At 41.5% G+C, this 27,070-nt stretch overlaps 1 protein-coding gene and 1 pseudogene across 1 annotated transcript; both read left to right on the forward strand.

The window, feature by feature from the left end:
• Positions 1–7,865: 7,865 nt before the first annotated feature.
• On the forward strand, positions 7,866–9,225 carry LOC119841696 (olfactory receptor 6F1-like). Its single transcript, XM_038369221.2, is given in 2 exon segments — positions 7,866–7,898; positions 7,901–9,225. Coding segments are annotated over 2 exon segments (963 nt in total). The 3' UTR covers positions 8,831–9,225.
• An 11,687-nt stretch (positions 9,226–20,912) lies between these two features.
• LOC119841697 lies at positions 20,913–22,498 on the forward strand (annotated as a pseudogene).
• Positions 22,499–27,070: the final 4,572 nt, after the last annotated feature.

A 27,070-nucleotide genomic window follows, 5' to 3' on the forward strand; every position in this document is an offset into this window, starting at 1 on the left:
CTTGAAAGTGCTGATCCATCACATGCTTGAGAGAAATGGGTAACTGTCCACATATCAGACACATCACTCATAGTAGCAGGTCAAGCTTCTTTCACAAATTTCAACCAGATACATGCTAAGCACTTATTTATTCTTTCTGGCTCTGGTCTCTGGACATTCACGGCACCTGGTGGAAGAGGAAAGCATTGTCCTGGTTTTCAACACATAGAAAACTGAGGCTATCAGGGTATAAGAAATGAATTGCCCAATATCTGAAAAAAGGTCTGTGGCTGTGCTTGGTTTTGGAGTCTGGCTCCTGAGTACAGGTCTTACCAATTCAACAGGCCAATAGCCTGTCCCACACAGGTAAATACTCAGAATCCAGATACAGCCTAGCTCCAGTTTCAGAATCTCTATTTCTGTCATTACATGTAGAGTGTTAGTCACAGTATGGAGGTTTCTAAAATACAGAATGAATTGCTAGAGAGAGGTTCTTCAACTATTGAGCTTGGTGTTTAGGCTACCTATGGGATGTGAAAGACCAGTTCAGCTCCCAGCTTCAAATCAGGCCATCGAGTGATTGGAACCCGCATCTCCAGTGTACCAGATGTGACCCAAGCCATTGGGCAGTAGGGACAGAGCTGAGCTCTCTAGGGTGACCAATAATACCACACTGGAGGAGAGGAACCGTTTCACACACAATGTCAAAAGCTCTCGGTTTCATTCTGATGCCGAAGGAAAACACGCTTTGAAATCATAAAATGGAATTCAAAAGTTCCGACTAGAATCTCTCTCCTTCCCCTTCCCTTTCATTGCCACGGTACGAGATAAATACCGGAGAGGGAGAGGAATTATTTAAGCTCAATACCAATGTGGACACAAGAACAAATGGATATAAACTGGTCATTGGGAAGTTTAGACTTGAAATTAGACGAAGGTTTCTAACCATCAGAGGAGTGAAGTTTTGGAATAGCCTTCCAAGGGAAGCAGTGGGGGCAAAAGATCTATCTGACTTTAAGATTAAACTCAATAAATTTATGGAGGAGATTGAATGATGGGATAACATGATTTTGGCAATTTATCTTTAAATATTCATGGTAAATAGGCCCAATGGCCTGTGATGGGATGTTAGATGGGGTGGGATCTGAGTTACTACAGAGAATTCTTTCCTGGGTATCTGGCTGGTGAATCTTGCCCACATGCTCAGGGTTCAGCTGATCACCATATATGGGGTCAGGAAGGAATTTTCCTCCAGGGCAGATTGGAAGAGGCCCTGGAGGTCTTTCGTCTTCCTCTGTAGCGTGGGGCACGGGTCACTTGCTGGAGGATTCTCTGCTCCTTGAAGTCTTTAAACCATGATTTGAGGACTTCAGTAGCTCAGACATAGGTGAGAGGTTTTTTGCAGGAGTGGTTGGGTGAGATTCTGTGGCCTGCATTGTGCAGGAGGTCGGACTAGATGATCATAATGGTCCCTTCTGACCTCAATATCTATGAATCTAAGATCAACGAAGCATTCAGACGCACCAATTTTTACAGTGCTTTTCTGTTTCACAGTGCAACCTAGCATTTTGTCCTAACTTTCCTAGTCCCCTAGAAATGTCGGGCTGTGTAGCCCTTAGGGCTATCTTAGCCTTTATTACCTTCAACTGTAATGCAAGGAACCGTCAGACCTGTATCCTGTAAGACATTAGCTTCAGCAAGTTAGCATCAGTGTAGTGACATATAATAGGCCGGTAACCTTTGGCATAGATCAGTGGTTTGACAGTTACCCTCAGATTTGGGGGGATTTGGGCTAGCTTGCTCAATGGCAGGAGTTGGAACTTAATGGTACATGGCAACAGCAGGAACATGCAAGTAATAACTGTAAACTGGCTTAAACAAGAAGTGACAGGTATCATAATGAGCTAAAATGGCATTAATATGTATGAATATGTTAACCTGTAGAATAACACCTCAGTGTTATGTGGCTGAGGAAGTTAGATTTGGGCATAGAAGCTTGAGCATTAGCATGAATATTCACACTGGTGCCCAGGCCTTACATAGGGCAGACCACTGTGGGGAGAGTTCATTTTCTGGGCGTAGCCACCATTTGACCCTTCAGCTCTATTGTTATCTACCATCAGTCTTCGGCATTGAGGAACCTGGGCCATCGGACTCATTTGGCATGCCAGAGACAGGGCTGGTCTTTCATCTCTCATCATGAGCATAGGCGCCGACCCCGTGGGTGCTCTGGGGCTGAAGCACCCACCGGCAGCTTCCCGTCCTCCCACTCCAGCTCACATCTGCTTTTGCCTCCTCCCCTTAGCACGCCGCATGCCCGCTTTTCCCCTTAGCTCCCAGCACTTGCACCGTGAAACAGCTATTTTGCACGGCAAGCCCTGGGAGGGAGGGGGGAGAAGGGGGAACGCAGCGCAGTCGGGGAAGAGGCAGGGCTGGGATTTGGGAAAGGGGTGTAATAGGGGCAGGGAGGAGACAGAGTTGGGGTGGGGACTTTGGGGAATGGGTTGGAATGGGGGCAGGGCAGGGGCGGGGAAAGGGTGGAGTCGAAGCAGGGCCAGGGTCAGGGCCAGGGTTGTGGGGGTGCGAGCACCCACCTTTGCCAGGGAATTTTGGTGCCTATGTGACACCAGGTCCTCAACAAAGGGGTAAGTAGGCAGATTTAAGAGCTCATGCCAAGAATGATACCACAGATATCCCCAATACTGTGCTACTTCTATCTTTTTACGTGGCTCAGAGCTTTACTGGCTTTGTTCATTATTCTAGTAAAGATCTATTATCTTTACCATACACCCCAAGACTCCCAACAAGATATTGAACATGTTGGGTTTAATTCTATGTAGCCTGGTTCTTGGGACAAGAACCGTATGACCTTCTGATCAACTGCAAATATGATACTCTTTAAAAGAGTCAGGCAACAGCTGCTAGGGGCCTAGATAGCTCACCTAATCCAGCACCCTGCACTGAGGCAGGCCCAAATAAACATAGCCCATCCCTCACCAATGTTTGTCCAACCAGTTCTTAAAATCTCCGGTGGTGGGGGTTCCACATCCTACCTTGGAAACTATTCTAGTGCTTAACTGTCCTTATAGTTCGGCTAGAAATTAGGGAAATCATTCTAAATCTTCCTTGCTGCAGACTGAGCCCATTACTTCTTGCCCTACCTTCAGTGGACACGGAGAACAGATCATTATTCTCTTTATACCAGCCCTTAACACATTTGCAGACTGTTAACAGGTCCCCCTTGCTCTTCTGTTCTCAAGACTAAACGTACCCCACTTTTTAACCTTTTCTCATAGGTCAGGTTTTCTAAACCTTTTTTTCATTTTTGTTGCTCTCCTCTGGCATCTATCCAATCTGTGCACATCTTTTCTAAAGTGTTGCACTCAGAACTGGACACAGTGCTCCAGCTGAAGTCTCACCAGTGCCAAATGGAGTGGGACAAATGCCTCCTGTGTCTTGGGTGCAACACTCCTGCTGTTCCCCCCTCTGAATGATATTAACCTCTTTAGCAACTGCCTCGCAGTGTTGACTCTCCTTCAAATTGTGATCCACTATAACCCCCAGATTCTTTTCAGGAGTTCCACCTAGCCTGAGATTCCCCATTTTGTTGTTGTGCATTTGATTTGTCCTTCCTAGGTGTACTACCTTGTAATTGTCTTTCTTCAGTTTCATCTTGTCAGTTTCAGATCAATTCTCTCATTTGTCAAGGCTGTTCTGATTACTAATTCTGTCCTCCAAAGTGTTTGCATATCCTCTTAGCTTGGTGTCATCTGCACATTTTATAAGCACTTCATTAAAGTTATTAATGAAAATATTGGATAGTCCCAGAGCCAACTGACCCCTTCAGGACCGCATGAGATAGACTCTCCTGGTTTGACAGAGAACCATTGGTAACTATTCTTTGAGTATGGGTTTTCACCAGTTGCACACCCAATTTATAATAATTTAATCTAGACAGCATCTCCCTAGCTTGCTTATGAGAATGTCATGTGGGACTATGCCAACAGTCTTAGTGCAATCTAGATATATCCTGTCTACTACTCCCATATCCACAGTAAACATAGAAGAGAAGGACATTAGGTTGGTTTGGCAACATTTGTTCTTAGAAATCCATGGTGGCTATTCCTTGTATCCCATATTTTTCTCAAGGTGCTTATATATTAATGTTTAACAATTTGTTCCATTGTGTTCCAGGCATTGAAGTTAGGCTTTGCTGTCTAAAATTCCCTGCCTCCTCTTTCTTTCTCTTTTAAAGATAGGCACTATGTTTGCTTTTCTCCAGTCATCTGGAAGACTGGGGGATTAGGTGCCCAAAGATCTTAAGTAGCTTGGAAAAATCTAAGACACAGTGAGGACAGGGCCTAATAGATGTACCTGGGATTTTATTACTCAGAACAAAATTGTAGAACCCCATCATTTTTCCAGATTATTGCTCTGTGTGTGTGATGAATGTTCTGGTAAACCCATCTCATACCGAAGCTCCTACACCACATCAAATGCAATAAAATCACTACAATAAAATCTACACTAATGCTACAATGTAGCAAAAATGCTACAATAAAATCACTAGTCTTGACTAGTGATGCCTATCTTTGCATGGAAGTCTAGTCTCTGTCCTCCTTTAACCTTGGCCCCTAAAATGAGACTGTTAGCAATCTTGTATTAGAAAAAGAGTCTAACTTTCTCATTTCATCTGTTAAGTGGAACGTTATTGTGGCACATCTTAATATCAAGGGTGTCACACCAAAACCTGGGGTAAAACATACAAATGTTCATAAATAGGAGGTAGGGGAAATTTTTCTGTTGAAACTCTTTTTGGTCGAAAATGCTGATTGACAACACTGAAACGTTTTGTAAGTTTATGTCAGTTTCACTGAGTTGTGTCAACAGCTTTTTACAAAAATCAAACCATTTTACTGCAGCACTTTGACAATACAAATGCTGTGGGGGCTTTTTAGTGCAAAACGACTTTTTTTTCTTTGAAAATTTCCTTTGCTTTTGTTTGTTTGGAAAACCTTTTAAAATGGCCCAACCTGAAACAATTACATGTCAATGTATTAATTTGACCCAACACAAATTTACTGTTTCTGTTTAACTTTTTCATTCACTGCAAATTCTTTAAAAAAATTATTTCAACCTGAAACGATGTTCCATTTTTTAAATGGTGAGCTTACTGAAATAGCTTTTATTCACACAGCCATACTAAAAAAACCCACATTAATTTGCCAATATGTCAAGTTAAGAACATAATCATTAGAAGTGTTTGGAAAAGGTTAAATAATTTTGTGAATGTTTGAGGGAGATGTTCTTGTTTCTTTTCAGAGCATGATTACAAATTCTGATTAAAAATAATAAAAAAACAAAATTTTGAATATTCAAAAAAAGATGAATTCATCTTCCTATTCTGCCTTAAAATTTTGGGGTAGGATTTTTAAAGATTCCTAAGTGTTTGAGCATAGAATCCCATGGAAAGATAATGGGAGCTCTGCACCTAACTGCTGTAGACTTTTTGAAAATCTTAGCTTTAAAGAAGATGACTATTTTAGGGTTCAATTTGATCAGTAACTCAGGATGTCCTATGAGAGTTCTTGCCTCTGGTAATTTCCTATTGATGTTGCCATGGCTCAGATTAAATGATTGCACTTTCAAAACCTTATTTAATGAGTGGGTGAAAGTGAGACTTTCCCCCAGATGGACAGAGGAGGAGAGATGGCAAGAGAGCAATGCACTTAAAACCGAAGAATCCCATGCACCGCTACAGACTAGGGACCGAATGGCTCGGCAGTAGTTCTGCAGAAAAAGACCTAGGGGTTATAGTGGACGAGAAGCTGGATATGAGTCAACAGTGTGCCCTTGTTGCCAAGAAGGCTAATTGCATTTTGGGATGTATAAGTAGGGGCATTGCCAGCAGATCAAGGGACGTGATCATTCCCCTCTATTCGACATTGGTGAGGCCTCATCTGAAGTACTGTGTCCAATTTTGGGTCCACACTACAAGAAGGATGTGGAAAAATTGGAAAGAATCCAGCAGAGGGCAACAAAAATGATTAGGGGGCTGGAACACATGACTTAGGAGGAGAGGCTGAGGGAACTGGGATTGTTTAGTCTGCGGAAGAGAAGAATGAGGGGGGATTTGATAGCTGCTTTCAACTGCCTGAAGGGGGGTTCCAAAGAGGATGGATCTAGACTGTTCTCAGTGGTAGCAGATGACAGAACAAGGAACAATGGTCTCAAGTTGCAGTGGGGGAGGTTTAGGTTGGATATTAGGAAAAACTTTTTCACTAGGAGGGTGGCGAAAAACTTGAATGTGTTACCTAGGTAGGTGGTGGAATCTCCTTCCTTAGAAGTTTTTAAGGTCAGGCTTGACAAAGCCCTGGCTGGGATGATTTAGTTGGGGATTGGTCCTGCTTCGAGCAGGGGATTGGACTAAATGACCTCCTGAGGTCCCTTCCAACCCTGATATTCTATGATTCTACTGAGAGAGAGATTCAGAAAACTGAGCTGATTTTTTTATTTTTCTAACTGACAGCAGCCATTCCTCCACTAGTCTGAAAAGGTAAATATATAAAACTATAATACAGATATTCATATGCTTTGGTGTTCCATAGTTCATTTATTTGTAGAATAGGAGGGACCATTGTGATAATCTAATATGAGTTTCTGTGTAACACCAGCCAGAGGACATCTCAGGAAAAAGTTCCCAGAGTATAGACAAAAGTATAACAAGATCTAATGGCTGGGAGTTGAAGATAGACAAAGTCAGACTGGACGTAGTGTCTATTTTTAACAGTGAGGAGAATTGCCCATTGGAATAACTTAGCAAGGGTGATGTGGTGGATTCTCCCATCCCTGGTCATTTTGAAATCAAGATTGGATGTTTTCCTAAAAGGCAGGCTCTCGTTCAAAAGGAATTCTTTTGGGGAAGTTCTGTGGCCGGAGTTAGACTGGAGGTCAGACTAGATGATCACAGTGGTCCCTTCTCACCTTGGAATCTATGAATCTATTATGGTGGGTGTTGTGGGATGGACATCAAAAAGAACATATGCTGCTGGGTGCTCAGAGACAGAAGTTTAGACTCCTGGAGGGAGGCTCCACCTAAATGGCTTATTAGGATTTTGTTTTTCAGTGAGAATGGTCATCGGTTTTCTCCAGAAGGGAGAGGGAGCAGAACCACAGAGAGGATGTGGGAGCTGGACCCTGACCAGGAATGAAGCATGGCCATGCTTTGATAAGATCAGGGTCTCCCTAGAGATGAAGGAAGTGGAAGGGTCACTGAATGCTATATTTATGTTTATGTTTAGCCTGGTTGAATAAAAGTATAATGGTTTTTCAAACCCAGAAATCAGAGGAGTAGTATCAATAGGCTTGGAAGAGACCTGTAAGGTCCTTGAAATAGAGGAAGGCAAACAGCCAGGATCATTGAATATTTACCGGCAAGTGTCTGAAGAGCAATATCAAAGGAGTATAAGGCCAGTAGTACCAAACCTGAGACACCAGTGTTGAATCAGGGAGGGCAGCTCATAACAAGTGAGAGGATTAATGGAGGAATTTCAAGGTTAAATGCTATGATGTCTGTTAGTCAAGAAATCTGACTAAAAAATCAAAAGGGTCTCATCTGAATTTAAAATGTATGAATCTGTGAAAATGGCATGCTCTTATTTTCACTGTCTATTTGGGCATAAGCTTTCATGGGCTATAAGCCACTTTGTCAGATGCATCTGATGAAGTGGGTTATAGCCCATGAAAGTTTATGCCCAAATAGATTTGTTAGTCTCTAATGTGCCACAAGGACTCCTCGTTGGTTTTGCTGATACAGATTAGCACGGCTACCACTCTGAAATTTATTTTCACTGTAACTCTTTCCACAGCCAAGGCTGACATTGGAGATGGAGGAAAGAAACAAAATAGCTGTGTCTGATGTCTGTTCATCCTAGTGGGATTTTCCAGTCTTGGTGAGAAACTGAAGATTTTCCTCTTCCTGGTTCTTCTCTTCATCAACCTGATCACAATAACAAGGAATGTGGTCATCATTTTCATAGTGTGGGTGAATCCCCGACTCCACTCTCCCATGTACTTTTTCATCGCCAATTTGTCCTTCCTGGAAACGTGGTTCACCTCGGTCACTAGCCCTAAGCTGATGCTGAACTTTCTCTCAATCAGCCTAACCATTTCATTCCATGGCTGCATTGCCCAGTCCTCCTTCTATTTCGCCTTGGGTGGTACAGAGTTAGCCTTCCTCGTGGTCATGTCCTTTGATTGCTATGTTGCCATCTGCCACCCTTTACAATATGCCATCATCATGGAGCAGAGATTCTGCATCCAGTTAGTTCTTGGTACGTGGGTGGGAGGTTTTATGGTTATGAGTTTACGGATGCTCCTGTTTTCGAAGTTGAGTTTCTGTGGGCCAAATGTGATCAACCATTTCTTCTGTGACAACACACCCCTTTTCCTACTGTCCTGCTCTGACACCAGTGAGGTTAGAAGGGTTGATTCTATTTTGATCTCAACTTTAGTGCTGAGCTCCTTAGGCCTAACAATGTTGTCATATGTGAGTATCTTATTTTCTATTCTCCGAATCCCAATGGCCACAGGCAGACAGAAAGCTTTTGCTACCTGTGGCTCCCATCTCACACCTTTGGCAATTGCCTATGGAAGCTGCATTGTGTTGGATGCCAGGCCTTCAGGAAGTTTTTCCTTGGATGTCAACAAAGGGGTGGCTCTGCTGAACACTGTTCTGTACCCTTTCCTCAACCCCTTTATCTACAGCCTCAGAAACAAGACTGTGAAACTCGTCCTGAGTTTAGGTGAAACGTTTCGGTTGGATACTGAAAAGTTGCTCCCCGATCTGTGACATGCTTCCAAATAGATACAAGAAAAGCAACAGAAAGATAATGGAAGGGCATGAATCGATCCACTAATCTGAAGTCCAATTTTGTGTAATACTCCTTCCTTCACATGTATTTTCTATAAATAAATGTTCAGTCAATTCTATTATTCAAGAAAATAATTAGAATAATTAAACCTTCCTTTAAAGTGCTGAACTGTTTCCCACTTGAGATCAATGTGCAGTTATTCACAGAACAAACACTGCACTGATAGTAGCAGACCAAGTTTCCTTCAGGCCACACCACTTTCAGTAGGACTTGGGTACCAAATATCAGTTAGGCACTTTTTTCTCTTCATGACTATGGTTTCTGAGGACTTCACAGTGCCCTTGCATGGTAAGAAAACATTATCATTAATTTTTATTGATAGGGAACTTAGCCAATGGTTAGAATAAATGAATTGCCCAAGGTCAGACAAGAAATCTGTGGCTGTGCTAGGATTTAAAGTCAAGTTTCCTGAGTCCAAGTATTGCTCAAAGATCCAATGGACTAAGACCACAGGACGTATGGAGAAATATTCAGTAGCCTCATATCTCTAATGTCAGATTTCAGACCATCATTTCCATCAATAGCTATAGAAGGTTAGTCACATGATGGAGGTTTCTCAGATACAGAATGAACTGCCAGAGAGAGATTCTTCAGCTGCAGTTCCTGCTGGTTAGCAGACATGGCTGGGATGTGAAAGACACCAGATCAACCCCCAGCTTCAAATCAGGCCATATAGTGTTTGGAATCTGCATCTCCCATGTTCCAAGACATTATCCAAACCATAGGCCTCTAGGGTCAGAGCTGGTTTGTCTCTAGAATTGACTAATAACACTACCCTGAACAGAGAAACTCTTTCATAATTCATGTCCAAATGTCTAGGTTTTATTCTGATGCAGAATGAGAACACATTTCCCATCATCTCCCCTCCCACCTTTTCATTGCCATTGTACCAGATTAACTAAACATTTAAGACTCAAAATTTTACATTGTTTTTCTGATTCACCCGTAGTAATAAATTCTGTGAGAAAAACATATTTTCACATTTACACTTGAAAGATAGAACACAAATGATTAATCCCCAGAAAGGAAGCACTGAAATAAAAACACCTTAGGCATTGGCTTGGTTTTGCTGCTTAAAATTAAATGTTCTTCCCTCACTCCTACAGGACACATTTTGGCGGCTGAATCTTGTGGAAATCCTTCTTTCTTGTTTGGGGGGAAATGTCCCTCTTCAGCCCCCACTGCCTCCTAGAATCACCCTAGGCATGGGGGTCAGAATTCACTGACAGAAAATAATATCCTCTACTGAGTGCAGCACACAGATGCCTAAAGCAAATTGCCCCATAGTGATGTTCTTGGGATTGGGATCTGTGCTGAATCGAAGAGGGAAGCAACCTGTCCTGAGTCCTCCTCCCTGTTCTTTACAGCACAGCACAACCTAAAACTATCCCCTGACACTTCTAGAATCCTAGAAATGTAGGTCTGGAAGGAACCTTGAGAGGTCGTCTAGTCCAGCTCCCTGCGCTGAGGCAGAGCCACATAAACCTAGGCCATCCGTCACAGGTGTTGGTCCAACTGTTCTTTAAAACCTCCAATGACAGGGATTCCAGACCCACCCTTGGAAGCCAATTCTAGAATCTAACTAACATTGTAATTGAAATGTTTTTCCTAATATCTAACCTGTATCACCCTTTCTGAAAATTAAGCCCATTACTTCTTGTCCTACCTTTAGGAGACATAGAGAAGAATTCATCATGGTCCTTTTCATAACAGCCCTTAACAGATTGGAAGACTGTTATAAGGTGCACCCCACTCTTCTTTTCTCAAGACCAAGCATACCCATTTTAACATGTCTCCCCTCAACGGTTAGGATTTCTTAACCTTTTATCACTTTTGTTGCTCTCCCCTGGACTCTTTCTATTTTATCCACCTCTCTCCTAACATGTGGTGGCCAGAACTGGACACAGTATTCCAGCTGAGGCCTCACCAGTGCAAGTAGAGTGGGACAATTACCTCCCATTTCTTAGATATAACATTCCCATTATTACACCCTAGAATGATGATATCCTTTTTAGCAAGTGCATCACATTATTGACTCATATCCGGTTTGTGATTCACTATTAGCCCCAGATACTTTTTAGCACTTCTATCCCCTAGCCAGTTATTCCCCATTTTGTAGTTGTGCATTTGATTTTTCCTTCCTAAAGGAAGTACTTTGCACTAGTCTTCATTGAATTTCATCTTGTTGAATTCAGACCAATCTTCTCATTTGTCAAAGTCATTTTGAATTCTAATCCTGTCCTCCAAAGTACTTGCAAAACATCAAAGCTTGGTGTCATCTGCAAATTTTATAGACACACTTTCTACTCCATTATACAAATCAGTGAAATTAATTAACTGTACCAGCCCCAGAGCTGACCCCTTCAGGACTCCCTAGATACTCCCTCCCAGTTTGTCAGTGAATCATTGATAACTACTCTTTTTTGTATAAGGTTATTCAACCACTTCTGCACGTATCTTATAATAATTTCATCTCAACCCAATTTCCTTAGTTTGCTTATGATAATGTCATGTGGGGCTGTGTCAAAAGCCTTACTGCAATCTAGAGATTTCCTGTCTACTGCTTCTCCTATATCTACAGGACCACTAACCTGTCAGAGAAGGAAATTAAGTTGCTTTGACAAGATTTGTTCTTGATAAATCTTGTTGGTTATTTCTTTTTACACTAGTGTCATCTCAGTGTATGCATCGAAGTTAGGCTGACTGGTCTATAATTCTATGGGTTTGCTTCATTCCCTTTTTTACAGAAATATTATAGTTGCCCTTTTCCAGTACTCTGGGAGACTGCACCTAACTTCCTTAGTCTTTTTGTGTATGTTTGGATGAAAATCTATTCTCTGTTTTTGGCCTCTAAAATAATACTGGTTTCATAGTAGCAGCCTTGTTAGTCTGTATTCGCAAAAAGAAAAGGAGTCCTTGTGGCATCTTAGAGACTAACAAATTTATTAGAGCATAAGCTTTCGTGAGCTACAGCTCACTTCATCGGATGCATTTGGTGGAAAAAACAGAGGGGAGATTTATATACACACACAGAGAACATGAAACAATGGGTTTATCATACACACTGTAAGGAGAATGATCATTTAAGATAAGCCATCACCAGCAGCGGGGGGGGGGAGGAGGAAAACCTTTCATGGTGACAAGCAAGGTAGGCCATTTCCAGCAGTTAACAAGAACATCTGAGGAACAGTGGGGGGTGGGGTGGGGGGGAGAAATAACATGGGGAAATAGTTTTACTTTGTGTAATGACTCATCCATTCCCAGTCTCTATTCAAGCCTAAGTTAATTGTATCCAGTTTGCAAATTAATTCCAATTCAGCAGTCTCTCGCTGGAGTCTGTTTTTGAAGCTTTTTTGTTGAAGGATAGCCACTCTTAGGTCTGTAATCGAGTGACCAGAGAGATTGAAGTGTTCTCCAACTGGTTTTTGAATGTTATAATTCTTGACGTCTGATTTGTGTCCATTCGTTCTTTTACGTAGAGACTGTCCAGTTTGGCCAATGTACATGGCAGAGGGGCATTGCTGGCACATGATGGCATATATCACATTGGTAGATGCGCAGGTGATCACTCTCCTTACAGTGTGTATGATAAACCCACTGTTTCATGTTCTCTGTGTGTGTATATAAATCTCTCCTCTGTTTTTTCCACCAAATGCATCCGATGAAGTGAGCTGTAGCTCACGAAAGCTTATGCTCTAATAAATTTGTTAGTCTCTAAGGTGCCACAAGTACTCCTTAAAATAATACTGTTAGCAGTCCTCTATTAGAACAATATTCTAACTTTCCATTTGACTTGCTAAAGTGTATGTCATTCTGGCCCATCTCAATACCAAGAGAGTCACGTTGGAAATTATGTAACACATATACAGATGCTCATAAATAGAAGTGGATGATTTTTGTGGCTGAAACTCTTTTTGGTCTAAAATGGTGATTTAGCAACATGTATAGGTTTTGCAAATTCATGTTGGTTTCAGTGAAGTATAATAGCCATGTAGTTTAAAAAAAAAAAACAAACAAACAAACAAAAGGTTTTATTGCAGCATTTTCCACATGAAATGTTTGTTTTTCAGTGCAAGACAACCTTTTTCCTTTCAAAATTCCCTTTTCTTTTGTTTTAAAAAAATAGAAAACATTTTAATAGGGTCAATATTAAAAGTTAAATATTTCAATTTTATCATTTCACCCAAAATAAATGTGTGGGTTTTTTGTCTTTTGTATTCACCGAACTGTTTATTCATTAGTTTCAAATTGAAACATTTTCTTTTATTTTTTTTTCAATTGCCAGCTGTCTGAAAAAGTCATTATTCACACAATTACATTTCCAAATAAACACTACTTTGTCATTCCACCTACACTCAGTTTATTTTAGAACATGATCAATAGAAAGATTTTCAAAAAGGGCAAAGAACTTCACGCATGTTTAAGAGTAATATTTTTCACTTTCCTTTCACAGCATGATTCCAAACTTTGATGGAAATAATCATGAAAAAAATGAAAAGCTGGGAAATTCCAAAAAGCTGAATTCATCACCCAGTTCTGCCTTAACAGTTTATAATATGATTTTCAGAGTTCCCTAAGGGATGTGAGCACCTAAATCCTATGGAAAGATCATAGGCGATCTGCATCTAACTGTCCTAGTCTTCTTAAAAATCTTAGAGTTAAAGATGACCATTTTTGTGTTCAATTTGATCACTCATGTCAGGTTGTCCTAGGAGATTGCTTGCCCCTGGTAATTTCCCACTGTTGTTGCAAGACCTCAGATGAAAACATCGCACTTTCAAAACCTTATGTATAGAGTGGATGAAGGCAAAGACTTTCTCCAGCTGCACAGAGAAGGAGAGATTCTAAGAGAGCAACAGAGACATAGAAAGAGATTTTCAGAGAAAGAGAGAGAGGTGTTTTCTTTTGCTTTTCTAAATGACAGCATCCATTGCTCAGCCAGTCTGGAAAGGTAAAGATATGAAACTATGGTATGGCTATTCCTATGCTTGTCCCATGGTTCGTAAATTCATAGATTAAAAGGCTAGAAGAGAACATTGTGATCATCTAGGCTGGTCTCCTTTAGAACATAGGCCATAGAAATTCCTGATAAAATTCCCTAGAGCAGATTTTAGATAAACACATTCAATCTTGATTTAAAAATTGTCAGTGATGGAGACTCCACCATAACCCTTGGCAAGTTTTTCCAGTTGTTAATTATCCTCTCTCTTAAAAATGTCCACCTTATTTCCAGAGTGAATGTATCTTGTTCAACTTCCATCCAATGATTTATGTTATGCGTCTCTCTGCCGGATGGAAGAGCCCACTTGCTTCCCAAATTCGTACGTTAGATTCTAACCAAGTCACCCTTTATACTTCTCTTTCTTAAGCTACATTGATTCAACTCTTTGAGTCCATAGGGCTTTTTCAACTGGCTTTTTAGCTACTGCATTGGTTATGTCACTGCTGTAGAAAAGGGGTCCAAGGGAAATTTTCGAAAGGAAGCTGTAATGGTGGAGCAATAGAATATAGTAGTGAAGTTCAGTCTGTTTAGATTATTGTAGAAAAGGTTCAGAGATGAGCCACAAGAATGATCAAAGATTTGGAAAGCATTCCTTAGAGTGTTACACTTAAGGAGCACAATATTCTCAGCTTCACAGAGAGAAACTTAAAGGGTGACTTGATCCCAGTCTGTAAGTGCCTACATGGAGAACAAATATTTCCGTGTAGCAGAGAAAGGTATAACAAGGACAGATGACTGGAAGTCAAAGCTAGGAAAATTCAGAGTGGAATTGAGGTGCTCATTTTTGAACAGTGAGGGGAATTAACCTTCTGAAAAAGTGTGGTGTTCGATTTTCCAATGCTGGTCATTTTTAAATCAAGATTAGGTGTTTTTCTAATAGATGGGCTCTAATTTAAAAGGCATTCAAAAGAAGTTCAATGGCTGAAGTTATACAGGAGGTCAGACTAGGTGACCATAGATTCCAGGGCCAGAAGAGACCACTGTGATGAGTATGTTGTAAAAAAAAAAATCTCCAAAAGAATCTAAATTGCTGCATGCTCAGACTCAGAGGCTTGGGCTCCTGGGTGCCTGGCTTGGATTTTTTTTTTTTGTTTATTTAAAAGGGTCATCAGTTGTCTCCAGAAGACAGGGGAAGCTGGATCAAAGAAATTATTCAGGGAGCTGGACCCTGACCAAGAAGGGAATCGCTGCCAGACGCTGATAAAATCTGGCTTCACTAGTGGTGTGAAAGTAGAAGGTGACTGAATTCTATGTCTAGATTTCTGTTTGATCAGGTTAAATACAAGATTACCGGTTTTTCAAACACAGAACTCAGAGACACAGTTTGTCAGTGGGATTTGAAATGACCTGCAGGGAACTTGAAATAGAATTATGAAAAAAACACATCCTTTATTTACCTGCAAGGGTCAGGAGAGGAACAGTAAGGTGTAAAAGGGCTTTGGTACTAAATCTGGGACGCTGGTGTTGAAAAAGGGTGTTCCCAGGAAGAAGCAGGTAGTGGCAACAAGTTAGGAGATTAATGGAAGAGTTATTAGGTAAAATCCTATGTCATATGCTAGGGACAGAGTCAGAAGATTACAAGCTTCCACCTAGTTGTAATATCCAAGAACCTGTGAAAATGGCATGCTATTATTTTCACTGTTACTTTTTCTACAGCCAAGGCTGACATTGGACATGGAGGAAAGGAATGAAACGGCTGTGTCTGTGTTCATCCCAGTGGGATTTTCAGGCCTTGGTGAGAAACTGAAAATTTTCCTTTTCCTGGTTCTTCTCCTCAACTACCTGATTACAGTAACGGGCACCATGGTCATCATTTTCATAGTGTGGGTGGATCGCCGACTCCACTCTCCCATGTACTTTTTCATCGCCAATTTGTCCTTCTTGGAAATCTGTTTTACCCAAGTCACGAGCCCTAAGCTGATACTGAACCTTCTATCAGTCAGCAAAACCATTTCATTCGACGGCTGCATGGCCCAGGCCTTCTTCTATTTCGCTTTAGGTGCAACAGAGTTCTGCCTCTCCTGGTCATGTCCTTTTTTTTGATCTCAAGTGGAGTCCTGAGTTCATTATGTTTAACCATGTTGTCTTATATAACCATCTTCTTCTCTATTCTGCGACTCTCAACGGCCACAGGCAGATAGAAAGGTTTTGCAACCCGTGCCTCTCATGTCACAGCTTTAGCAGTTGTCTATGGAAGCTGCATTGTTTTGTACACCCTTCATTCAGGCAATTCCTCTTTGAATCTTAACAAAGGGGTGGCTCTGCTGAACACTGTACTGTACCCTTTCCTCAACCCCTTCATCTACAGCCTCAGAAACAAGACCATGAGGCTCGCCCTGAGAGAAGCCTTTAGTCAGAGCTCAGCAAAGTTGTTCCCCAAACTATGACATGCTTCTGGATAGACACAATCAAAGCAACCAAAAGATAATGAATGGGCATAAGTCAATCTGCTAATGTTTAGCCCAATTATGTGTAATGATTCTTTCTCCATCTGTATGCTCTCTAAATAAATGATCAGTGCATTCCGTTTTTCATGGAAATAATTAGAATAATTAAATCTTTCTTCAAAGTGCTAAGCTGTCTGACAATTGAGATCAATGCACATCATAGCACAAACACATCATTGATAGTAGCAGAGCGAGCTTCCTTCAGGACTCGGGTACCATATCTATGTCAGGCTCTAATGTTGTCTGCATCGCTATAGTTTCTGAGCCCTTCACAACACCCTGAGGGCATAGAAAAGCATTGTCCATATGTTTTCACACAGATAGAGAACTGAGGCAAAGGATAGATGTAACAAATTGCCCAAGGTCTGAAAAAAGTCTATAGCTGAGCTAGGGTTTGCAGTCAGGTTTCCTAAGTCCAAGTCTTGCTCACCGATCCAGTATTCCAATCTGTAGAGGAAAACATTCACTAGTCTCCTATCCAGGTCAGATTTCAGTCTTTCATCACTTCTCTCAGTGGATGTAGAATGTTAGTCAGGAAACAGAGGTTTCTTGGGTATGGAAGAAATTGACAGATTCTTCAACTGCAGATCCTGCTGGTCAGGGACATGCATGGGCTGTGGAAGACTCCAGTTCAACTCCCACTTCAAATCAGGCCAAATAGTGATTGGAACCCGCATCTCTCATGTACCAGGACATGATCCTAACCATTGGGCTCTTGGGGAAGAGCAAATCTCTCTCTAGAACTGATGAATACTACCCTTGAACAGAGTCACTGTTTCATTCTGATGCAGAAGGAAAACACATTTTGAAACCATGAAATGTAATTCTAGATTTCCTACCAGATTCTCTCTCTCCCCTCCCCCATTGCCATGGAACCAGATTGTCTAAGCATTTCAGACACTAATTTTTATAATACTTTTCTATTTCACCTCTAGTCATAAGTATTGAGAGAGAAAAAAAAAACTTTCCCCCTTAGTGATGTTCATGGGTACTGGGGCCAGTGCTGATTCAGAGAGGGAAGTACCCCATTCTAGGCCCTGAAATCTGTTTTTTGCAGCACATCACAACCTAGCATTTCACCCTCATGTTAATAAAAACCAAGACATGTGGGGCTTGAAGGAACATCAGAAGTCATATAACCCAGCTGCCTGTGCTGTGGCACAAAGGAACAGACCATCCCACTTGGATATTTGTCCAACCAGTTATGAAACCTCTAATGATGGGGATTCCACAACCTTCCTTCAGAAACCTATTTTCATGCTGAACTACACTTGCAGTCAGAATTTTTTCCTAATATCTAACCTAAATCTCCCTCACTGCAGATTAAGCCCATTACTTCTTGTCCTTCTTCTATGAACATGGAGAACAAACTTACAAGTTTTGAAAATTCATGTTGGTTTCATTGAAGTGTATTAGCCAATATTTTTTGGAAAAAATCAAAAGCATTTTCCACATGAAATCTTTCAGGTTTTGAGTGCAAAGCAACAATTTGTTTCAAAATATCCTTTACTCTTATTAAAAAAAATACAAAATATTTTAACAGTCACAGTTAAAAACTGTACGTTTCAATTTTGTCCTTGAACCAAAAGTAAGCCCTACTATTTTTATATTTTGCCTTCACCAAACCTTTTTTCACTAATTTTTGGTTCAACATGAAACTATTTTTCATTTTAAAGTGCTAGCTGATTGAAAGAGTCTTTACGCACACAGTTACACTCTCAAACAAACACCACCTTGCCATTCCACCTACAATCTTTATTTTAGAACATGATGAATAGAAAGGTTTGCAAAAGGGGTAAAGAACTTTATGAGTGGTTAAGAGTGATATTTTCCATTTCCTTCCACAGCATCAATCCAAACTTTGATGGAAACTATAATTGAAAAAAAAATCAAAATATGTGAAACTCAAAAAAGCTGAATGAATCATCCAGTTCTGCCTTATCTGTTTATGGTAGGATTTCAACGATTCCTAAGAGATTTGAGCACCTAAATCCCATGGAAAAATCATGGGTGCTCTGCACCTCACTCCTTTAAGCTTTTTGAAAAACTTAGCCTTAAAGATGACCATTTTTGTGTTCAGTTTGAGCATGCATCTCACGTTGTCCTAGGAGATTTCTTGCCTCTGGTAATTTCCCATTGGTGTTGTGAGTCTTCAGATGAAATCATAGCACTCTCAAAACCTTATTTATAGAGTGGGTGAAAGCAAAGACTTTTCTTCAGATGCACAGAAAAGGAGAGATGCTGAGAGAGCAACAGAGATAGAGAGAAACTCAGAGAAAGGGAGTCGTATTTCTGTTTCATTTCTGAATGAGAGCATCCATTGCTCGGCCAGTCTTGAAAGGTAAAGATATGAGAGCATGGCATGGCTATTCCTATGCTTTGTTCCATAGTTCATAAATTCATAGCTTAGAAGGCCAGAAAGTACAAATGTGATTATCTGGTCTGTCCTTCTGTATGATACAGGCCATGGAACTTCCCAGTAAAAATTCCTAGAGCAGATTCCACCACAACCCTCAGTAAGTTCTTCCAACTGTTAATTATCTTCAGTCTTAAAAATTTACACTGTATTTCCAGTCTCAAATTCCTCTAGCTTCTACCTTCATCCAATGGGTCTTGTTATACCTGTCCCTGCTAGGTGGATGAGCCCATTTACTCCCAAAATAGGTGCTTCAGACTGTAACCAAATCATCCCTTAAATGTCTCTTTTTTTAAGCTAGGACCTTGAGTCAATCACTGTAAGGTTTGTTTAAATCAGTCTTCAGCTACCGCATTTCTGATGTCACGATGGGAGCAAAGGGGTATAAGAGAAGAATTTAGCAAGGTGAACTATAGAATATAGCAGTGAAATTCAATCTATTTAGCTTATTGAAGAAAAGGTTCAGAGATGACTTGATCATGGGTTCAATCGCCTACATGGGGAAGAGATTTCTTACAGTTGATGACTTTTTAGCTTAGCAGAAACTGAAGATAGACAAATTCAAACAGGAAGTTAGGTGCACATTTTTAAAGGTGAGAATTATTAACTATTGGGATAGTTTACATAGGGATGTGGTATATATTCTATTACATGAAGTCTTTACATTGAATTTAAAGTTCTTTCTTCAAGATATCCTCTACTTAATCATAAATTGTGGGCTGAATGGAGGAATTACTAGATACAGTTTAGGTTAAAACTTCCCCAAGGCACAAAGTCTTTGCCCTTGGATTGGTTATACGCTGCCACCACCAAGTGATTTAACAAACAATCAGGGAAAGGACCATTTGGAGTTCTTATTTCCCCCAAATACCCCCCCCCCAGCCCTTACACCCCCTTTTCTTGGGAGGCTTGAGAATAAACAAGATGAGCAGAGACCAGCCTTGGATTTTTAAGACCCAAAAAACCCAATCAGATTCTTAAAAAACAGAACTTTATTAGAAGAACAAAAAAAGATAAGAGAACAACTCTGTAAGATCAGAATGGAAGATAATCTTACAGGTAATCAGATTCAAAACATAGAGAATCCCTCTAGGCAAAACCTTAAGTTACAAAAAGACACAAAAACAGGAATACACATGTCCTCCAGCACAGCGAATTTCACAAGCCAAAACAAAGAAAACCTAACACATTTTCTAGCTAGATTACTTACCTAACTTTACAGGAGCTGGGGGGCTTTCATCCTTGATCTGTTCCCGGCAAAGGTATCACATAGACAGACAAATGCCTTCCCCCACCCCACTCCAGATTTGAAAGTATCTTGTTCCCTCATTGGTCATTTTGGGTCAGGTGCCAGCCAGGTTACCTGAGCTTCTTAACCCTTTACAGGTAAAAGGACTTTGCCTCTGGCCAGGAAGGATTTTATAGCGCTGTAAACAGAAAGGTGGTTACCCTCCCCTTTATATTTATGACACACCTTTTGTGGTTAGGTGAGCACTTAGGATGTTATGGACTTAAGTTCAAGTCCCTGCACCAATGTCTGTTTAATTTGATATACAAATTGGAAAAGCTTCAACTGGAAATATTAAGAACACCCCTAGGTGTTTTTCACCAGACAAAAGCAGTCAGGCTTCAGGGAACCCTCTCCCTCCCTTCCATCCTCCTCACTCACTGCATTCCAGAAGGCCACCTTCACCTCCTTGTTTCTTATCGTGTAAATCAAAGGGTTCAGGATGGGGCTCAAGACTGAATTTATCCCGGACACAACGTTGTTCACAGGAACACCTTTTTTAGCTGTTGTGAATCTCACCCAAAATGTTTTGCATCTAACAAAATACTTTCTTTGATCCAAACAGGAATTTTTGACTACTTTTTTAATTATCCAAAAAGAAAAGGAGTCCTTGTGGCACCTTAGAGACTAACAAATTTATTAGAGCATAAGCTTTCGTGAGCTACAGCTCACTTCATCGGATGCATTTGGTTTCCACCAAATGCATCCGATGAAGTGAGCTGTAGCTCACGAAAGCTTATGCTCTAATAAATTTGTTAGTCTCTAAGGTGCCACAAGTACTCCTTTTCTTTTTGCGAATACAGACTAACACGGCTGCTACTCTGAAACCTTTAATTCTCCACTAATTCCAAAAAGGTTCAGATTTGGTCCAAATAAATTTTTGCCTCCCCTGACCCTCCCTGATTCTTTGGAACCACCACTGAACTGAACCCCTACCTCCAAATGACTGCGTCTTTTGCTGTTCCTGTGAGTCATGACTCAAGGGAGGAAGGAAACAGAGACCTGATGTGCAAGAAGAATACTACAACAGTGAATGAGTTCATTCTCCGGGGGCTTCCCTGTTGGTCACAGTTTTCACATTGTGTTCTTCTTGGTCATTTTACTCATGTATATCCTGACCATCATAGGAAATGCTTATTGTGATCATCATGAGGGCCAGTCACAAGATGCACACCCCTATGTACTTTTTCCTGAGCAACCTCTAATTCCTGGAGATCTGGTACACCACCACCATGGTGCCCAAAATGCTAGAGACCTTTGTAGAAGTCGAGACAAAAATTTGCATGTACTGCTGCCTCGTTCAGGCTTTCTTCCATTTCTTCATGGGCTTCATCCTGGCTGTGATGTCCTTCGACTGCTATTTGGCCATATGTAAACCCTTGCTATATGCCACAATCATGACCAGCAGGGTCTGCCTCCAGGTATCCGTAGGGGCTTGGTTCAGGGGCTTCATGGCTATATTATTCCAAATTATTCTGGTCTTCCAGCTGCCCACATGCGACTCCAACATTATGAACTATTTCTGCTGTGACATTGGGCTGATCTTAAAAATAGCCTGCACTGATACCCGCCTCACTGAGTTGCTAGGTTTCCTGGCTGCGATCACAGTTATTCTCAGTTCCTTGATGTTCACCATGGTATCCTACATCTGTATAATAGCCATCATCCTCCACATCCCCTCCACAACAGGGCGCCAGAAGGTATTTTCTACCTGTGCTTCCCAGCTGACTGTAGTCTTGATACTCTACAGGGCTGTTATGTTTATGTACCTAAGGCCCAGTGTGCATTCCTCGTTCAGTCTCTACAAGGTGGTGTCAGTGCTAAATACCGTCTTCACCCCCTTGCTGAGCCCTTTGATTTACACGATAAGGAACAAGGTGAAGGCGGCCTCTGGAATGCGGTGAGCAAAACAATGGGTTTCCTGAAGCCTGGTTGCTTTTCTCTGGTGGAAAAAAAAACCCCTAGTTGTTAGGAATGGAATTTTCAAAGAAGCCTAAGGGAATTAATTAATTAAGCCTAAGGGAATTAATTCAAATGGATTAGTGTGCATAAATCTCTTAGGCTGCTTTGAAAAGCCCAGCCTACATGAGGTGACCAGGAGACACACAAGTTATAAATACCAGAATAAGATTCACTCGCTCTGCAGAGGGCCAGCAAATATAAATCAAACCAATGTATCCCCCTACGCAGCCAGTGCTGAGGATTTAAGTGAGACAAAGAACTCTACAGATCAGAGGGGCAGCACAAGGCCTGTGTATCACAGTCATCAGCAGGAGTTGAACCCACAACGCTAAAAGCCTGAGCTTTTGCTACTGCCTTACCTGAGAGCTGTTATCGTCTTAGGTTGACTAACCATTAGAATGGGATAAACATTAGAGTTGGTCGGGAATTTTTCAATTAAACATTTTTTTTTATTGGGGAATGCCAATTCATCAAAACCAAAACATTCTGTGAAAACACATTTGTTCCAATGAAACGTTCCTGGGAAGGTTTCTGACATCAGAAGTTCTCCCAAGCCAATGGCTCATCGGGCTCACTCAGGTAAGGCACATCAGTTTCATAGCTAACAGTACACAGGGGAGTGATGGGGCCAGCATCATGTTGACCTGCCTTTGAATGCTCTAACTGAATGGATGATGTACCCTTTTGTAGATAGGTAAACCAGACGTGGCCTTTCACTATGAGATCAAACAAGACTCATCCCCATGACCTTTAGGAGTGCAGTCAAATAGATTCAGTGCATGTCCAGGCTGGAATTTCTGAAAGCAAGCCCACACTTTTCAGCTTGGAAAAGAAACAACTAAGGAGGGATATGACTGAGGTCTATAAAATCATGACTGGTGTGGAGAAAGTAAATAAAGAAGTGCTTTTTACTCCTTCTCATAACACAAGAACTAGGGGTTATCCAATGAAATTAATAGGCAGCAGGTGTAAAACAAACAAAAGGAAGTATTTCTTCACACAACACACAGTCAACCTGTGGAACTCCTTGCCAGAGGATGTTGTGAAGGCCAAGACTATAACAGAGTTCAAAAAAGAACTAGATAAATTCATGGAGGATAGGTCCATCAATGGCTATTAGCCAAGATGGGCAGGGATGGTGTCCCTAGCCTCTGTTTCCCAGAGGCTGGGAGTGGGTGACAGGGGATGGATCACTTGATGATCACCTATTTTGTTCATTCCCTCTAGGGCACCTGGGATTGGCCGCTGTTGTACTGGGTTAGAGGGACCTTTGGTCTGACCCATATGGTCATTCGTATGTTCTAATGTTCTTACAGAATAGCCAGTAGCCTGGTGATTAGGGTACTTAACTGCAATATGGAAGATCTTAATTCAGATCAGGGACTTGAAGCTGGAGTTCCCAAATTCCAGGTGACTGCCAAAACCAGCAGACTATAGAGTCAGTCTTTTTCTCTCTGTCCCAATGAATATTTGATTATTCACACAAAGTGGAACAGGTCCATCTACCTCAAAGGATTAAGTATTTCATAGACCTTGTGCTGGCCCTATTCATCAAGGGAACTCTCTTTATGTTGGTAACTCAGGTGTATTTTTCAGTGAAATCGCCAGTGTTACAGTGAGGAAGCTACTGAAACCTTTCTGGTGGCCCCCATTACATTGCTCAGTCACAATTTTTATTTGCTTATTTGTTTTTAATTGGGGGATGAGCGTAGACACAAGTCCTACGTTTGCTTGCAGCTTGCTAGACTCATAAGTGAGTCTAGCAAGATACATGGTACTGATAGAATTATCTGTCGAGATGGTGACTTTGTTTTTCATGGAGTTGGCATAGCTAGTAGCACCATCTTCAGGGTCAATCTCTCCAACCCAAACCAGTCCTTTCCCAGGAGTCTGCCTGATCCAATGCATATAGTAGTTGGTGAGAGTGAAGCCGGAGGTTTTACAGGATATTTTCACAGACTCTCTGGGCTTCTTCATTTCTTCCGCAGATTGGACCAGCTGAACCTCTGATTGAACACCTATAGGGAAGGCATATAATGAATATTGGAACAGCAGATTTATTACCATTATCCTAGCATCCTGTGAATTTCCCATGTTCTCATTTTACCTGGATAAGCTGCCATCAAGCAAAGATAAATTAAAATATGCCTCATATTTATTATTCTCTGCAACCAAACCAAGCACTGATATTCTGAGCTGGAAAAGCAGGTGGCAGCTTTGTCGTTTCAATGTGGTTATTCTAGAGGGGAAAAGAGGTTGGCTTTTTAAACAGGAAGTTCCCCACAGACTTTGCATAAACACTCATCGCCTTTAGAAGCAGAGGTAGATAAAAGCAGCAAGACACTTGGGCCCAGATTCTGATCAGCCTGCTCATGTGGGGGAGTCGCTCACCCCTCCAGTAGTGCCTTTGAGGACAATGAGTTAGGTTTTTATTTAGGCACAACCCTGAAAGGATCTGCAGTAACCGTGTGCTAACCCTGGGAGGCGTTGTGCCTCAGAAATAGGGTTCTGAATCACACCTCTTCCTTTGCTCCCTTCATCTTCCCAGGGCATAGTGATACAGGGTCTAATCCAATTCTTCTTACAATTCCAGAAGGATTCTCATTGACTTTAGTGGGTCTGCATCAGGCCTTTACAGCTGGAAATTACCGGCACTAAATAACTCCCTGTCCTTAACATCAGCTACAGTGACTTTTGAGTAGGGGAATGGAGGCAGGACTCTGCCAATCTCCAGTCCTGCTTCTCTACCTTTTCCTGGGGGAAGGAGTATGCAATTGTGTAGCCCTGGCTCCATTCCGCTGCACCCAGATCGCCCCATATGAGATACAATTTTCTGTTCATAGATTCACTATGTCCAAGGCCACAATGGACCACTCTGATCATTTCATCTGACCTCCTGTGTAAATGTCGACAAATGTCAGTTTCGCCCCACGCACTGAAACCAACCAAATACATTTCCCTCAATAAAAACTGAAAATTTTCAGACAGGCAAAGTAAGAAAAACATTGCTTACGAACTTCTTAGAGTTTATTTTTAAGATATTTCCTTTGCATACATTGACAATTCATGTTTTAACAGTTATAAAGCTTTAAGTTTTTGAATCTTGATGTCTACTGTCATTCAATAGTGAGTCTCACCTTCTCATCAGCTTACGACTCATACATTTCTCACAGCTGAAAATATAAATAGATGAAAATCAAAAAAATACTTAAAATCCAGATTTTTTTTGCAACTGAAAATTTAAATCTCTATATTTTAAAATGGTTAAAAATAAATATTGATATCTGCTATCATAGAATCATAGAATATCAGGGTTGGAAGGGACCTCAGGAGGTCATCTAGTCCAACCCCATGCTCAAAGTAAGACCAATCCCCAACTAAATCATCCCAGTCAGGGCTTTGTCAAGCTTGACTTAAAAACTAAGGAAGGAGATTCCACCATCTCCCTAGGGAACCCATTCCAGTGTTTCACCATCCTCCTAGTGAAAAAGTTTTTCCTAATATCCAACCTAACCTCCCCCACTGCAACTTGAGACCATTACTCCTTGTTCTGTCATCTGCTACCACTGAGAACAGTCTAGATCCATCCTCTTTGGAAACCCCTTTCAGGTAGTTGAAAGCAGCTATCAAATCCCCCCTCATTCTTCTCTTCCGCAGACTAAACAATCCCAGTTCCTTCAGCCTCTCCTCATAAGTCATGTGTTCCAGTCCCCTAATCATTTTTGTTGCCCTCCGCTGGATGTTTTCCAATTTTTCCAAATCCTTCTTGTAGTGTGGGGCCAAAACTGGACACAGTACCCCAGATGAGGCCTCGCCAACGTTGAATAGAGGGGAACGATCGCGTCCCTCGATCTGCTGGCAATGCCCCTTCTTATACATTCCAAAATGCCATTACCCTTCTTGGCAACAACGGCACACTGTTGACTCATATCCAGCTAGACATGGAGCCATTGATCACGACCTGTTGAGCCTAACAATCTAGCCAGCTTTCTATGCACCTTATAGTCCACTCATCCAGCCCATACTTCTTTAACTTGCTGGCAAGAATACTGTGGGAGACCGTGTCAAAAGCTTTGCTAAAGGCAAGGAACAACACATCCACTGCTTTCCCCTCATCCACAGATCCAGTTATCTTGTCATAGAAGGCAATTAGATTAGTCAGGCATGACTTGCCCTTGGTGAATCCATGCTGACTGTTCCTGATCACTTTCTTCTCCTCTAAGTGCTTCAGAATTAATTCCTTGAGGACCTGCTCCATGATTTTTTCAGGGACTGAGGTGAGGCTCACTGGCCTGTAGTTCCCAGGATCCTCCTTCTTCCCTTTTTTAAAGATGGGCACTACATTAGCCTTTTTCCAGTCATCCGGGACTTCTCCCGATCGCCATGAGTTTTCAAAGATAATGGCCAATGGCTCTGCAGTCACATCCGCCAACTCCTTTAGCACTCTCGGATGCAGTGTATCCGGCCCCATGGACTTGTGCTCATCCAGGTTTTCTAAATATTCCCAAACCACTTCTTTCTCCACAGAGGGCTGGTCACCTCCTCCCCATGCTGTGCTGCCCAGTGCAGTAGTCCGGGAGCTGACCTTGTTCGTGAAGACAGAGGCAAAAAAAAGCATTGAGTACATTAGCTTTTTCCACATCCTCTGTCACTAGGTTGCCTCCCTCATTCAGTAAGGGGCCCACATTTTCCTTGACTTTCTTCTTGTTGCTAACATACCTGAAGAAACCCTTCTTGTTACTCATAACATCTCTTGCTAGCTGCAACTCCAGGTGTTACTTGGCCTTCCTGATTTCACTCTTCCCTGGTCATTTGTCCAATCTTCCACTTCTTGTAAGCTTCTTTTTTGTGTTTAAGATCAGCAAGGATTTCACTGTTAAGCCAAGCTGGTCACCTGCCATATTTACTATTCTTTCTACACATTGGGATGGTTTGTCCCTGTAACCACAAAAAGGATTCTTTAAAATACAGCCAACTCTCCTGGACTCCTTTCGCCCTCATGTTATTCTCCCAGGGGATCCTGCCCCTCAGTTCCCTGAGGTT

The sequence above is a fragment of the Dermochelys coriacea genome, chromosome 13 (genome assembly GCF_009764565.3).
Source record: "Dermochelys coriacea isolate rDerCor1 chromosome 13, rDerCor1.pri.v4, whole genome shotgun sequence".
Taxonomy (NCBI): domain Eukaryota; kingdom Metazoa; phylum Chordata; order Testudines; family Dermochelyidae; genus Dermochelys; species Dermochelys coriacea.